The sequence below is a fragment of the Pseudophryne corroboree genome, assembly GCF_028390025.1.
Source record: "Pseudophryne corroboree isolate aPseCor3 chromosome 3 unlocalized genomic scaffold, aPseCor3.hap2 SUPER_3_unloc_56, whole genome shotgun sequence".
Classification (NCBI taxonomy): Eukaryota; Metazoa; Chordata; class Amphibia; order Anura; family Myobatrachidae; genus Pseudophryne; species Pseudophryne corroboree.
The window spans coordinates 49,043-64,683 of NW_026967548.1; the positions used below are offsets into that span (position 1 = coordinate 49,043).

The window sequence follows — 15,641 nt, forward strand, 5'->3', positions numbered from 1 at the left end:
CAGTAAGATTGTGTAATAGGGGCCTACAGTAAGTCAGTAAGGAGGCAGAAGCTGCTTCTGGTACATGGACCCTGGTCATGTAGGGCTGGGAGTGTCAGTAAGATTATGTAATAGGGAACTACAGTAAGTCAGTAAGGAGGCAGAAGCTGCTTCTGGTACATGGACCCTGATCATGTAGGGCTGGGAGAGTCAGTAAGATTATGTAATAGGGGCCTACAGTAAGTCAGTAAGGAGGCAGAAGCTGCTTCTGGTACATGGACCCTGGTCATGTAGGGCTGGGAGAGTCAGTAAGATTATGTAATAGGGGCCTACAGTAAGTCAGTAAGGAGGCAGAAGCTGCTTCTGGTACATGGACCCAGGTCATGTAGGGCTGGGAGAGTCAGTAAGATTATGTAATAGGGGCCTACAGTAAGTCAGTAAGGAGGCAGAAGCTGCTTCTGGTACATGGACCCTGGTCATGTAGGGCTGGGAGAGTCAGTAAGATTGTGTAATAGGGGCCTACAGTAAGTCAGTAAGGAGGCAGAAGCTGCTTCTGGTACATGGACCCTGGTCATGTAGGGCTGGGAGAGTCAGTAAGATTCTGTAATAGGACCCTACAGTAAGTCAGTAAGGAGGCAGAAGCTGCTTCTGGTACATGGACCCTGGTCATGTAGGGCTGGGAGAGTCAGTAAGATTGTGTAATAGGGGCCTACAGTAAGTCAGTAAGGAGGCAGAAGCTGCTTCTGGTACATGGACCCTGATCATGTAGGGCTGGGAGAGTCAGTAAGATTATGTAATAGGGGCCTACAGTAAGTCAGTAAGGAGGCAGAAGCTGCTTCTGGTACATGGACCCTGGTCATGTAGGGCTGGGAGAGTCAGTAAGATTATGTAATAGGGGCCTACAGTAAGTCAGTAAGGAGGCAGAAGCTGCTTCTGGTACATGGACCCAGGTCATGTAGGGCTGGGAGAGTCAGTAAGATTATGTAATAGGGGCCTACAGTAAGTCAGTAAGGAGGCAGAAGCTGCTTCTGGTACATGGACCCTGGTCATGTAGGGCTGGGAGTCAGTAAGATTGTGTAATAGGGGCCTACAGTAAGTCAGTAAGGAGGCAGAAGCTGCTTCTGGTACATGGACCCTGGTCATGTAGGGCTGGGAGAGTCAGTAAGATTATGTAATAGGGCCCTACAGTAAGTCAGTAAGGAGGCAGAAACTGCTTCTGGTACATGGACCCTGGTCATGTAGGGCTGGGAGAGTCAGTAAGATTATGTAATAGGGGCCTACAGTAAGTCAGTAAGGAGGCAGAAGCTGCTTCTGGTACATGGACCCTGGTCATGTAGGGCTGGGAGAGTCAGTAAGATTATGTAATAGGGGCCTACAGTAAGTCAGTAAGGAGGCAGAAGCTGCTTCTGGTACATGGACCCTGGTCATGTAGGGCTGGGAGAGTCAGTAAGATTATGTAATAGGGGCCTACAGTAAGTCAGTAAGGAGGCAGAAGCTGCTTCTGGTACATGGACCCTGGTCATGTAGGGCTGGGAGAGTCAGTAAGATTCTGTAATAGGGTCCTACAGTAAGTCAGTAAGGAGGCAGAAGCTGCTTCTGGTACATGGACCCTGGTCATGTAGGGCTGGGAGAGTCAGTAAGATTCTGTAATAGGGAACTACAGTAAGTCAGTAAGGAGGCAGAAGCTGCTTCTGGTACATGGACCCTGGTCATGTAGGGCTGGGAGAGTCAGTAAGATTCTGTAATAGGACCCTACAGTAAGTCAGTAAGGAGGCAGAAGCTGCTTCTGGTACATGGACCCTGGTCATGTAGGGCTGGGAGAGTCAGTAAGATTCTGTAATAGGGAACTACAGTAAGTCAGTAAGGAGGCAGAAGCTGCTTCTGGTACATGGACCCTGGTCATGTAGGGCTGGGAGAGTCAGTAAGATTGTGTAATAGGGGCCTACAGTAAGTCAGTAAGGAGGCAGATGCTGCTAATTAGCAATCCTTTTTCTAGCAGACTGGAGGCCGTCTATCGCAGGGCAAGGCCGTCCAGTATGCTGAACGGCGCCTCCCCCTTGATGCAGAAATTGCGATCACTTCACAATTTCTTCTTCATTTTAGAAACTACTGAACTATCCTTCTGCGGCCCGCAGGATCCCCACTGCGTTCTTCTCGATTGTGATGTCATGCAGCCACCGTAATCACACCTGTTTGCGCCACACTGCACTTGCAATGATCCATCTTCTCCATGGAAATGGAGCATTGCCGCCTTACCCTGGACCGCCTCTGCCTGATTAACAAGAACCAATCACATTTTCTGCGTCCGCAACTTTTTCTCAATGATTCTGTTTGGATCACACACTGCAATCCAACCTGAATTAGGCCCAGAGTCACCATCTTACAGGCAGCCGGTGGAGGGAGCAGAGAATGGGTGTTATGTGGCAGGAACGGGCTGGTTAGGTAACAGCCTGGCTGCTGCATTCTGTACAAGCTACAAGCGGTGCAATTCTATTGCTGGGAGACCCAGGTAGAGGACATTGCAGTAGTCTATGTGTGATGATACAAGTACATGTATGACTGTAGGTAGATCTTCTGAGGGAAATAAGTGCTGGAGTCTGGCTATGTTCCTCAGATGAGGATCTGATTTTGGCAGATACTGATGTCTAAGTGTCACTCCACTAACCAGGACACCAAGATTCCACAAAGGATCAGCATTTTGTAACTCTGAACGCTCAAGTTTAAGTATGGTTGGTAACAAAGCTGAGCTGTAGCCCTGCCGTTTGTTGGTGAGCTTCTACCATAAAGACCTGTTTCACCAGGACTGAGTCACAGCCAACTGGCATCACCCACAGATGGAGCTCAGCTAGACAACCATTTAGGATTGGTAGTGGGTTCTCAGTACCCGGAGCAAGAGACAGGTCATCGACATAGCAGTGGTAGCATGTATATTGCAAAAAGCATAGGAGATAGGAGAAGAACCTTGAATGCATGGCAATTAGTATACTCCAGAAGACTAAAATGGTTTCTCACCTGAGTGATGTCTATTGCGTGCAACAAGAGCTGATTTATTTCTCAGAACAAGGAAATGGCTTCTCACCTGTGTGACAAGTTGTGAATTCTAAACATTTCCCGCCCTCAGAGCAAGAAAATGGCTTCGCACCTGTGTGACTTCGCCGATGTGTAACAAGAGCTGATTTGTGTGCAAAACTTTTCACACACTCAGAACATGGAAATGGCCTCTCACCTGTGTGACTTCTCTGATGTGGAACAAGTTGTGATTTCCGTATAAAACATTTCCCGCACTCAGAGCAAGAAAATGGCTTCTCACCTGTGTGAGTTCGCTGATGTAGAACAAGAGATGATTTCTGTGCAAAACATTTCCCGCATTCAGTGCAAGAAAATGGCTTCTCACCTGTGTGACTTCTCTGATGTAGAACAAGATCTGATTTGCATGCAAAACATTTCCCACACTCAGTACATGCTAATGGCTTCTCACCTGTGTGACTTCTCTGATGTTTAACAAGTTGTGATTTCTGGATAAAACATTTCCCACACTCAGAGCAAGAAAATGGCTTCTCACCTGTGTGACTTCGCTGATGTGTAACAAGAGGTGATTTTTGTGCAAAACATTTCCCGCATTCAGTGCAAGAAAATGGCTTCTCACCTGTGTGACTTCTGTAATGTAGAATAAGATCTGATTTGCATACAAAACATTTCCCACACTCAGAACATGGAAATGGCCTCTCACCTGTGTGACCTCTCTGATGTGTAACAAGTTGTGATTTCAGGATAAAACATTTCCCACACTCAGAGCAAGAAAATGGCCTCTCACCTGTGTGACTTCTCTGATGTATAACAAGTTGTGATTTGTATGTAAAACATTTCCCACACTCTGAACATTTCAGTGGCCTCTCACCTGCCTTACCTGTGTGTGCGGTAATAGGTTTTGTGTTCTGTGTAAAACATTTGGCATCTATAGAACAGAAAAACTCTGTATCTACTGTCAGAGCTGGAACAGATGCACCAATATCAGAGTGATCAGGAGAACATTTCCCAGGATCAGTGGGACCAGCTGATAGAGCTGGATGTATAATTGGGGTAATGGCGTTATCTCCTGGAGAATCCTGTCTACTGTCATTATCTTTTATGTCACAATCCGGGGATAACATTAGATGTCCTTCTGAGATATTCCTGCTTGTGTGTCCATCTGCTGGAAATAAAATACATTATGGAAATGTGACATTTTCTGTAACAATATTAATCTTGTAAACAAGAGGAGAAGACGACTCTCTGGGACACTTAGGGGTATATGCAATTGCGGTCGAATTCCCGAAAATGTCGAAAAACTGGAATTTTTGCCCCCCCCCCCAAAAAAAATTAGACAATGCAATACAGTACTTTTCGTCAGAAAAAAAAAAGGGCTTTTAAAATTCGACTTTTTAAAATTCGACATTTGACAAATTCGACATTTCTGCAATGGTACAAACGCGGCTTTTCGACAAAAGTATATTCAATTGAAGAATGTAAATTCAACAACAGTGCTTTTTGATAGTACATTCTTCATTTTCAATCCGCCTCACTTTGCTGGCAGAATGTAATACAAATTTTAAAAAACATGTTTTTTTTTGTTAATAGCATATCTACTTATATTAGAAGGGATTAGGTACTTGGGTTGGCTCTTTAGGAGGCACAAGTATTATTTATATATTTTTTAAAATATATATATTTTTTTATGGAATGGGTTAAAAACCAAAAAAATAATAATGCGTGGGGTCCCCCCTCCTAAGCATAACCAGCCTCGGGCTCAAGCCGGTCCTGGTTGCCAAAATATGGGTAAAAAAATTACAGGGGATCCCCCATATTTTAACAACCAGCACCAGGCTCTGCGCCTGGTCCAAAAAATACGGGGGACAAAAAGAGTAGGGGTCCCCCGTATTTTTTGTACCAGCACCGGGCTCCACTAGCTGGACAGATAATGCCACAGCCAAGGGACACTTTTATACCGCTCCCTGCGGCCGTGGCATTAAATATCCAACTAGTCACCCCTGGCCGGGGTACCCTGGAGGAGTGGGGACCCCTTCAATCAAGGGGTCCCCCCCAGCCACCCAAGGGCAGGGGTGAAGCCCGAGGCTGTCCCCCCATCCAAGTGATGCGGATGGAGGGCTGATAGCCATGTGTAAAAATGAAAGAATATTGTTTTTTGCCGAAGAACGACAAGTCCTAGCAAGCCTCCCCCGCAAGCTGGTACTTGGAGAACCACAAGTACCAGCATGCGGGGGGAAACGGGCCCGCTGGTACCTGTAGTTCTACTGCAAAAAAAAATACCCAAATAAAAACAGGACACACACACCTTGAAAGTAAAACTTTATTACATACATGCCGACACATACATACTTACCTATGTTGACACGCCGACTATGGCCACGTCTCCGTCTGTCGACGTCCGTGGTACCTGAAAATAAAATTATATACTTACCTGATCCAGTGTCCTGTTCTTTTATTGTAATCCACGTACTTGGCAAAACAAAAAAACGCATACCCGCTCCACACGGACTGAAAGGGGTCCCATGTTTACACATGGGACCCCTTTCTCCGAATGCTGAGACCCCCTGTGACTCCTGTCACAGAGAGTCTCTTCGGGCAATCAGGGAGCGCCACATCCTAGCACTTTCCCGATTCCCTATGCGCGTCTGAGCTGGCAGACAGCGCAACGCACAGCACCTCCATTAGTTTCAATGGTGGGAACTTTGCGGTCAGCGGTGGGGTTACCCGCGGTCACACCAGCACACCATCAACATAAAATGACTAGCAATGGCTGGTAACAAAAACAGCAACAGATGAACAGGTAACTATGAAGAGAAACCTGCAGACAAGTCCACGCACTGAAGCGGGCACCCAATATCTCTTATGGACTACGAGAAAAGGATTTACCGATAGGTGTAAAAATCCTCTTTTCTCTAACATCCATAAGGGATATTGGGGAATTAGTACGATGGGGACGTCCCAAAGCTTCTAGAAAGGGTAGGAATGTGTGGAGACGTCTGCAGCACCACCTGCCCAAACTGGGTAACCTCTTTTGCCAGTGTATCAAACTTGTAGAACTTCACAAAGGTGTTCTTCCCGAACCAGGTAGCGGCTCGGCAAAGTTGCAGGGCCGAGACTCCACGGGCAGCCGCCCAAAAGTACCCCACCAATCTTGTAGAGTGGGTCTTCAAAGACTGTGGAACAGGTAAGGCTGCCGGCACATAGGCCTGTTGGATAGTCTGCCTAATCCAATGAGCAATGGACTGCTTAGAAGCAGGGCAACCCTTTTTCTGCACATCATAGAGCACAAGCAGTGAATCTGTCTTTCTGGCTAGAGCCGTTCTCTTGATATAGATCTTCAAGGCTCGCACAGCATCCAATTTCTCCGGAGGAGCAGCAGCACCAGAACTTGATGGGACAACAATCAGTTGATTCAGGTGGAACTCAGAGACAACCTTCGGTAGGAACTGTTGACTAGTCCTGAGCTCCGCTCTGTCTTCATAAAAGACCAAGTAGAGACTTTTACACAATAGGGCCCAGAATTCTGAGAGACGCCTAGCAGAAGCCTGGGCAAGTAACCACGCGAGGTACTAGTCTTCTACCATCATCAGAGGTTCAAGTCAGGAGGACTGTAGAAATTCCAACACCACATTCAATTTCCAAGGTGCCGTGGGCGGCACAAACGGAGGTTGTATGTGTAGTACCCCGTGCAAGTAGGTCTGAACTTCTGGCAACACTGTCAACTTCTTCTGAAAGAAAATTGAGAGAGCTTATTCACACCAGCCTGCAGGAAACGTAAGAATTCTGCAGGTGGATACGTGCGTTCCTCGTACTAAAAGATATATTCTCCCGATATGATGATAGTGTTTTGACGTCACAGGCTTTCTGGCCTGAGCCATAGTTACAGTAAACTTTTTGGAAAGGCCTTTGTGAGCTAGGATGTTCCGTTCAACCTCCAAGTCGTCAAACGAATTCGCCGTAAGTCCGGGTAGACGAACGGTCTTTATTGCAGAAGATCTCTTCTCATTGGCAGAGGCCAAGGGTCTGCGACGGACATGTCCAGAAGATCTGCATACCACGTCCTTAGAGGCCAATCCAGGGCAATCAGAATTGCCTGGACTCCTTGATTCCTGAATCGCTTTAGCAGCCTCGGGAGCAATGGAATCGAGGCAACAGGTAGACCATCTGGTAAGGCCAAGGGGACGTCAGCGCATCTATTGCTCTCGCCTGAGGGTCTTTGGTTTTTGAGCAATACCAGCGAAGCTTCTTGTTGAGTAGAGAAGCCATCATGTCCATCTGTGGGCAGCCCCACAGGTCGATGATCTGTTAAAACACCTGTTGGTGGAGACCCCACTCTCCCGGGTGGAGATCGTGACGACTCAGGAAGTTCGCTTCCCAGTTGTCCACCCCCAGAATGAAGATGGTGGACATTGCATTTCTTTCTTCCCAGAGGAGTATCTTTGACACTTCTCGCATGCAGGCTCTGCTTTATGTCCCTCCTTGGCGATTTATTTAAGCCACAGCCATGGCTTTGTATGACTGAACCTGGATCGCTCGATCCCTGAGTAGAGAGAGGCCTGAATCAGAGAATTGTAGATCACTCAAAGTTCCATAATGTTGATTGGAAGTAGGGCTTAGTGGGCTGACCACCTGCCATGGAACTAAGCCCCTTGGGTGACAGCTCCCCATCCTCTCAGACTCCTATCCTGAGTCCCGAAACTTCAACCTTCCAGCAGGTTTGAGAACTGTAGACACCACAAGAGGGAGATCCTGGCATGAGGCGACAGACGTATTATCCGGTGCATCTGAAGATGTGATCTGGATCGCTTGCTCAGGAGAACCAATTGAAATGTTCTGGCATGGAACTTTCCATACTGGATGGCATTGTATGAGGCTACCATCTTTCCCAACAATGTTATGCAAAGATGGATGGATATCAGAGTAGGCCGTAGGACCACTCGGAACATCTCCTGGAGTGTCCTTGCTTTGTCCTCTGGGAGGAACACTTTCTGAGCCACGGTGTCCAGAAACATTCCCAGGAATAGGAGCCGCTGAGTAAGCTCCAGGTGGGACTGTAAATTGAGGATCCACCCATGTTGTGACAGAAGCTGAATAGTGCAGTCTATATTGAGCACTAGAAGTTCCCTGGTAAGGGACAATATTGACACCCTGGATTCGTAGCTGGAACAGCATCTCCGCCATCACCTTCGTGAAGACCCTCGGAGCTGTGGACAGGCTGAAGGGTAGTGCCTGTTACTGGTCGTGATCGATCAACAGGGCAAACCACAGGCCTGATGAGGTGGCCAAATCGGGATATGGACATAATCATCCTTTATATCCAACAAGACCATGAACTCCCATTCTTCCAGACCCGCAATCACTGCTCGCAAGGATTCCATCTTGAACTTGAAAACCTTTAGGTAACGGTTTAAGGATTTTAGATTCAGAATGGGCCTTACCGAACCGTCCGGTTTTGGTACCACAAACAGGTTGGAGTAGTAACCCTTTCCTTGTTGTAGTAGCAGCACTGGAACAATGACTTGGGACTGGGCCAGCTTTAGGATGGCCTGTTGCATCGTAACTCGTGTATCCTCCAAAGCTGGTAAGCTTGATTTGAAAAATCGTTGGGGAGGAGCACTGCTGAACTCCAGCTTGTAGCCCTGAGCAATGAGGTCATGTACCCAGGTATCCTGGCAGGAGCTTTCCCAGATGCAGCTGAAGTGACGCAGTCGAGGTCCCACCTTGAGATCCCCTCGGTGTGTATGTGTGTGTGGGGGGGGGGGGGGCGTCATGCTGAGGCCTTCGTGGAAGCTGAACTGGTGCTTTGTTCCTGAGAACATGCAGTGGCTGGTTTTCTTGCCTTACTTCTGGTGCTTCTCGCTGCAGTGCAGGCGCCTCTGACTCTTGATCTAAACCTTGTTGTCCAAAAGGACTGGTTAGACGGCCCCAGAAAAGAGAAATGTGGATTTTCCTGCAGTAACCTTAGAAATCCATGTATCCAACTCCCCTAAGGAAGAGACTCCACACTGTGCTTGGAATCTGCATCCACTATCCAGTGACGCAGCCACAAAGCTCTGAGCGCTGACACTGCCATGGCAGTAGTCCTAGTATTAATAGCGCCTATTTCTTTGAGAGTCACACAGGACGCCTGCAGTCTCTTGAATGTGTTTTATGAGGGTCACCGTAGTGACCAGGGACATATTCCCAGCAAGGCCCTCTTGAATTTGAGTTGGCCATGTATGACTGGCATGTGTCATCCAGGAACCCACAAGCACGGGTCTTTGTGATACACCAGCCGCTGTGTAAATAGACTTTAGTGTAGTCTCTATTTTCCTATCCCCAGGGATCTATAATGTAAAGGAGCCAGATGCTGGTAGTACCACCTCTTTTTAAGAAACGGGAGACTGATATGTCTACAGCTGGGGGTTCTTCCCAATTCTTCCTACCTTCAGGTGTAAATGGGGAAGTGTGCAAAAACCATTTTGTAACCTGATATTTTTTATTTTTATCAGGGTTTTTCCAGGCTTTCTTAAATATGTCATCTAGTTCCGGAGAATCAGGGAAGGTGACACTGAGCTTTTTCTGTGCTAGGAAAAACAACTGCGGTACTGCAGCATCATCCAAAGGGATTTTTAATACATTCCTGATAGCAATGAGGGGTTCAATACCATGTGCAGAAGTAGAATCCTCAGTAGTAGGATCTAATTCCTCCCCCTCCTCCTGTACCACTTCCTCAGATTCTGAGAGTTACTCAGGCAGCCCACGTTTATGTGGCCCTGAATTAGGGAGGGGGGTATTTGCATCAGGTCTGTTACAGCCTGCTGCAGTTGTCTTCTGAGTATTAGCAGTAAGCTGAGATGACATGTCTGCCATCATAGTCTTTATGGCACCGAGCCAGGATGACGCCTGACTTCCTCACTAACTTGGGAAGACTGACTGCATTGTTCACATGATAGGGAACCATCTATAGAGGGAGAGAATCTGTTGCGACATACACTGCATAATTGGTGTTTTACCATGTTTACAGTAGACAACACTCAGACACACACACACACACACACACACACACACACACACACACACGTTATTACATAGCAAGCCTGCCCTTACTGTATGTGAGGAGACAGAGAGTGAGAGGGACAGCACACCCAAGCCTGTCAGACTCAGTAAGATTGCAGGCTGTGTTTATATCACGGTGAACACCGGAGTTCTTGTCCTTTTCAGGACTCTAATTGTGTAATAATAGCGGCTCTCCCCCATTTGTCTGGAGGAACTGTGTGTCCTTGCTGCTGCAGCAGTGAGCAGAGGAAGGTGCCAAAACGCTGCTGGTCCCGCTCTGGGGTATCTCCGAACCGTGTAATGGCGCCATAGCTGTGTAGATATTTATATTGGCAAAGTCTCCTTATAAGTGTGAAACATCACATTGATTTCACCACCGCTGCCAGTGTACACAGGGGGGCTATAGCAGGTCCCCCTAAGGGAGGGTCCCGTATGCCGCCCCTGCCATAGCACCGCACCAAGAACCAGGGGACTCCCCTAGCAGGGCCCCCAGTTTGTACTCACCACTCTTCTGACCTTCAGGCTACGTTAGGGGTGTGCGGCGTGCTGCAATTGCGACCAACAAGGCGCAATGCCCTGCGGTACCAACAACCTCTCAGGACAGTGTCCTGCAGCGGGGAGGCAGCTCTGACGCCTGAAGAGACCGGAACCCCCCCCCCCCCAACTCACACGGTGCAGGTATACTGACGCCCAAACAGCATCCCGAAAATAAAGTTCAAAATAAAACTGAAGAAAATCTTCTGGAGCTCCAGAGTGGCATCCTCTCCTGAGGGCACATTGTTATAAACTGCCTGTATGAGGGGGCACAGAGAGGAGGAGCCAGCACACCCAGTGGAAGAAATGTAAAGTGCACGGCTCCTTTGGTCCCCATCTATACCCCATCGTACTAATTCCCCAATATCCCTTAATGGATATTAGAGAGAGTATTTTTTCAGCCTTTCTGATCTGTAGGATGTAGAGAAGACTTATTCAGTCGACAACCGTGCATAGACATTAACTCTAATCTAGGATTGATGGAGTCCTGTATAAAGACTTTTCCCTTTGAATACTGATGGAATTCAATACTTCATCCATTTCTCACTGATTTTTGATAAAGCGGCCAAATGTCTGCGTACTGTGCAGTTGTGTGGTGCTAGAAGAACACATTCGAAAGGGCTTTCTAAGTAGTCTCCTGTTGTACTGTCTTACTAACCTACAGTTTCTTAGGTCTTTAAATTGCGGACGTTATAGATAATGAGAATACACAGTCATTTTCACCTGAGAATTTTAGTATCACTTTATTTTTCTCCAGGAGAAAGATCCGCTATAAATGGGAGAATAACTAGGCTTTTTTAGTGATCACCTGCTGCCCAGGGGCCTGACCGGATCGTTCCTCTAGCGCATGGGCAAAACCGGACCGATCCTCTAGTGCAGGGGCAAAACCGGACCGATCCTCCAGCCAAGGGACGTAACCGGACCGATCCTCTAGCCAAGGGACGTAACCGGACCGATCCTCTAGCCAAGGGATGTAACCGGACCGATCCTCTAGCCAAGGGGCGTAACCGGACCATTCTTCTATCAAGGTGTCTATCCCTCTTTACATGATCTCCACTCTGTATAACAGGGATTGTCTGGATACCTTCTCCAGGACATCTGTACAGAATATCACTCCCCATAATCAATCTGTTTGCTCATGAAGTATGAAGTTTTCTATCTATGAGGTCTCTACTTGCAGACATACTAGGAATGGAGTACCTATATTAAGGAATGAAGACCATCCTGTCACATACACTTCACATTACTCTGCTTTAGAAAATAAGAACTATTAAAAGGTTCCATTTCTTAATTACAGCATGGTCCACTGAATCCAGTGACCTCCTATAATGCATTAGTCATCCGTGTGCTGAAGACCAATGTCACGGCCTACTTGAAAAAGGAGACTGGCGTTCTAGGGCAGAGAGCTCAGTTCTCAGCTTGTCTTCTTATCGCGGAGACTCAACACCATGTTAGTTATAGAAAACAAATCCTACCTGACCTCAGTGACATGATAAGAAGACCATGGGATTAATAGGGGCTGATTGCTCCTGATGTATGAGATATACCAGAGAGTGTGGGGAGGAGACTGGTCAGATCTCTGGGCTAGTAACACAGTGAGGGAGAGATCAGGAGTATAATAGGGGCTGATGGCTCCTGATGTATGAGATACACCAGAGAGTGTGGGGAGGAGACTGGTCAGATCTCTGGGCTGGTAACACAGTGACATGATGTGAAGGGGAGAACAGGAGTATAATAGGGGTTGAAGGCTCCTGATGTATGAGATACACCAGAGAGTGTGGGGAGGAGACTGGTCAGATCTCTGGGCTGGTAACACAGTGACATGATGTGAAGGGGAGAACAGGAGTATAATAGGGGTTGAAGGTTCCTGATGTATGAGATACACCAGAGAGTGTGGGGAAGAGACTGGTCAGATCTCTGGGCTGGTAACACACAGTGACATGATGTGAGGGGAGAGCAGGAGTAGAATAGGGGTTGAAGGCTCCTGATGTATGAGATACACCAGAGAGTGTGAGGAGGAGACTGGTCAGATCTCTGGGCTGGTAACACAGTGACATGATGTGAAGGGGAGAGCAGGAGTATAATAGGGGTTGAAGGCTCCTGATGTATGAGATACACCAGAGAGTGTGGGGAGGAGACTGGTCAGATCTCTGGGCTGGTAACACAGTGACATGATGTGAAGGGGAGAACAGGAGTATAATAGGGGTTGAAGTCTCCTGATGTATGAGATACACCAGAGAGTGTGGGGAGGAGACTGGTCAGATCTCTGGGCTGGTAACACACAGTGACATGATGTGAGGGGAGAGCAGGAGTATAATAGGGGCTGATGGCTGCTGATGTATGAGATACACCAGAGAGAGTGGGGAGGAGACTGGTCAGATCTCTGGGCTGGTAACACACAGTGACATGATGTGAGGGGAGAGCAGGAGTAGAATAGGGGTTGAAGGCTCCTGATGTATGAGATACACCAGAGAGTGTGGGGAGGAGACTGGTCAGATCTCTGGGCTGGTAACACACAGTGACATGATGTAAAGGGGAGAGTTGGAGTATAATAGGGTCTGAAGTCTTCTGATGTATGAGATACACCATAGAGCAGTGTTTCCCAACCTCGGTCCTCAAGGCACACTAACAGTCCTGGTTTTAGTGATATCCAGGTTTGAACACAGGTGACTTAATTAGTACCTCAGTTATTTTGATTTAACCATCTGTGCTGAAGCCTGGATATCACTAAAACCTGCACTGTTGGTGTGCCTTGAGGACCGTGGTTGGGAATGCCTGCCATAGAGTGTGGGGAGGAGACTGGTCATATATCTGGGCTGGTAACACACAGTGACATGATGTGAGGAGGAGAGCAGGAGTATAATAGGGGCTGATGGCTACTGATGTACAATATACCCCAGAGAGTGTGGGGAAGAGAATGGTCAGATCTTTGGGCTGGTAACGCACAGTGACATGATGTGAGGGGGGAGAGCAGGAGTATAATAGAGGTGATGGCTCCTGACTCCATACTGGGAAAAAACAAATTCCTCATTAGTTTGTACTGACAGAGGAGGGTGTAGGATAAGAGATTGCTGTAGTGACTGAGCAAGGAGAATATGTGACTCTTTTCTGTAATAAGTGTTTATTACTCACCTGTGCTGATATCTGTAGGGATCTCCTCCTCCTTACACTGCAGATCACCCCTCACATACGTCTCTTCTTCTCCCTCTATATCTTCTGCCTTTATATCAGTCACATACGTCTCTTCTTCTCCCGCTATATCTTCTGCCTTTATATCAGTTACACATGTCTCTTCTTCTCCCTCTGTATCTTCTACCTTTATATCAGTCACATACGTCTCTTCTTCTCCTTCTATATCTATATCTTCTGCCTTTATATCAGTCACATACGTCTCTTCTTCTCCAGCTATATCTTCTGCCTTCATATCAGTCACATACGTCTCTTCTTCTCCCGCTATATCTTCTGCCTTTATATCAGTCACATACGTCTCTTCTTCTCCCTCTATATCTTCTGCCTCCTTATCAGTCACATACGTCTCTTCTTCTCCCTCTGTAGCTTTGATTTTAATATTATTTAATTGGGCTTCACCCTATGTAAACAAGACAAATATAATGACACACAGCTCCTCTACACAAATATAGTGACAGTCACTTTGGTTTATTGGGGAGACCCTAGATCCCACCTACCTGATCCTCCTGTGGGGTCCTGTGATTCTCCTCTGTACAATCCTGGGAATACAGAGGACAGGGACATCTCTCTGGGGTATCTCTGTTACTGGGCCCATCTGTAGGAGACAAACAGTGAATGAGTATGGTGTATATATGTGATTATCAAATGGTGTGTGTATATAAGGGGCCCCATACCTGCTCTCCCCTGTACAATACATGACAGTCTCCTCTTATCCAGAGATGTGAGGGGCCGGTGATTCTCCATCATCACGTCCTTGTACAGACCCCTGTGTTCCTCTATATACTCCCCCTCCTGCATGGAGACATAGACAGTGACATCCTGACACCTTATAGGAACCTGACACAGAGTGACACAGTCATCACCAAGACACATCCCCTGGTGTTACTGTGTAATGCCTCATTCCCAGCAGTCACCTCTCCAGTCATCACCCAGATACGTCCCCTGGTGTTACTGTATAATGTACCATTCCCAGCAGTCACCTCTCCAGTCATCACCCACACACATCCCCTAGTGTTACCGTATAATGTCCCATTCCCAGCAGTCACCTCTCCAGTCATCACCCAGACACTTTCTCTGGTGTTACTGTATAATGCCCCATTCCCAGCAGTCACCTCTCCAGTCATCACCCAGACACATCCCCTGGTGTTACTGTATAATGCCCCATTCCCAGCAGCCACCTCTCCAGTCATCACCCAGACACATCCCCTGGTGTTACTGTATAATGCCCCATTCCCAGCAGTCATCTCTCCAGTCATCACCCAGACACATCCCCTGGTGTTACTGTATAATGCCCCATTCCCAGCAGTCACCTCTCCAGTCAGCAGCTGAATGATCTTGTTGGTGAGCTCCAGGATCTTTTGGTCATTGGGTCTCTCATGTATTAGTGAGTCAGGTGGAGGCACTGGGATGGGGCTCTGGCTTCTACTCAGTCCTCCTGACACACGGGGATGGCTGTTGAGTATCTCACACTCATTGGATGTCTTCTTCACTACTGTGTAATCCTGAGTAATGGAGGAGACATCAAATATCAATATATACACTCCCAGACCCCCCCTCACCTCCCCAGTCATGTCCCTTTGTTATTACTATAGATATAAGTGACTTCACAGTGACGCTTCTAAATCATCTCACCTCCCCAGTCATGTCCCTGTATTATGACTTTAGATATTAGTGACGTCACTGAAATGCTCTCGGATCCTCTAACCTTCTCAGTCATGTCCCTGTATTACTACTATAGATATGTGATGTCACATTGACGCTCCCAGATCCCCTCACCTCCCCAGTCATGTCCCTGTATTAATACTATTGATATAAGTGATGTCACTGTGACACTCACAGATTCCCTCACCTCCCCAGTCATATCCCTGTATTAT

At 47.3% G+C, this 15,641-nt stretch overlaps 1 protein-coding gene across 1 annotated transcript in view; it reads right to left on the minus strand.

Annotated features, from left to right (window-relative positions):
• Nucleotides 1–1,450: 1,450 nt before the first annotated feature.
• LOC134984456 (zinc finger protein ZFP2-like) overlaps nt 1,451–15,641 on the minus strand; it is a 31,893-nt gene continuing 17,702 nt past the window's right edge. The window contains exons 3-7 of the mRNA XM_063950033.1: nt 15,078–15,269; nt 14,442–14,559; nt 14,265–14,362; nt 13,711–14,167; nt 1,451–4,168 (exon numbers count right to left, since the gene is read on the minus strand). Coding sequence (XP_063806103.1) covers nt 3,027–4,168; nt 13,711–14,167; nt 14,265–14,362; nt 14,442–14,559; nt 15,078–15,269 — 2,007 coding nt within the window. The 3' untranslated portion in view covers nt 1,451–3,026. The remainder of the gene's footprint in view (nt 4,169–13,710; nt 14,168–14,264; nt 14,363–14,441; nt 14,560–15,077; nt 15,270–15,641) is intronic.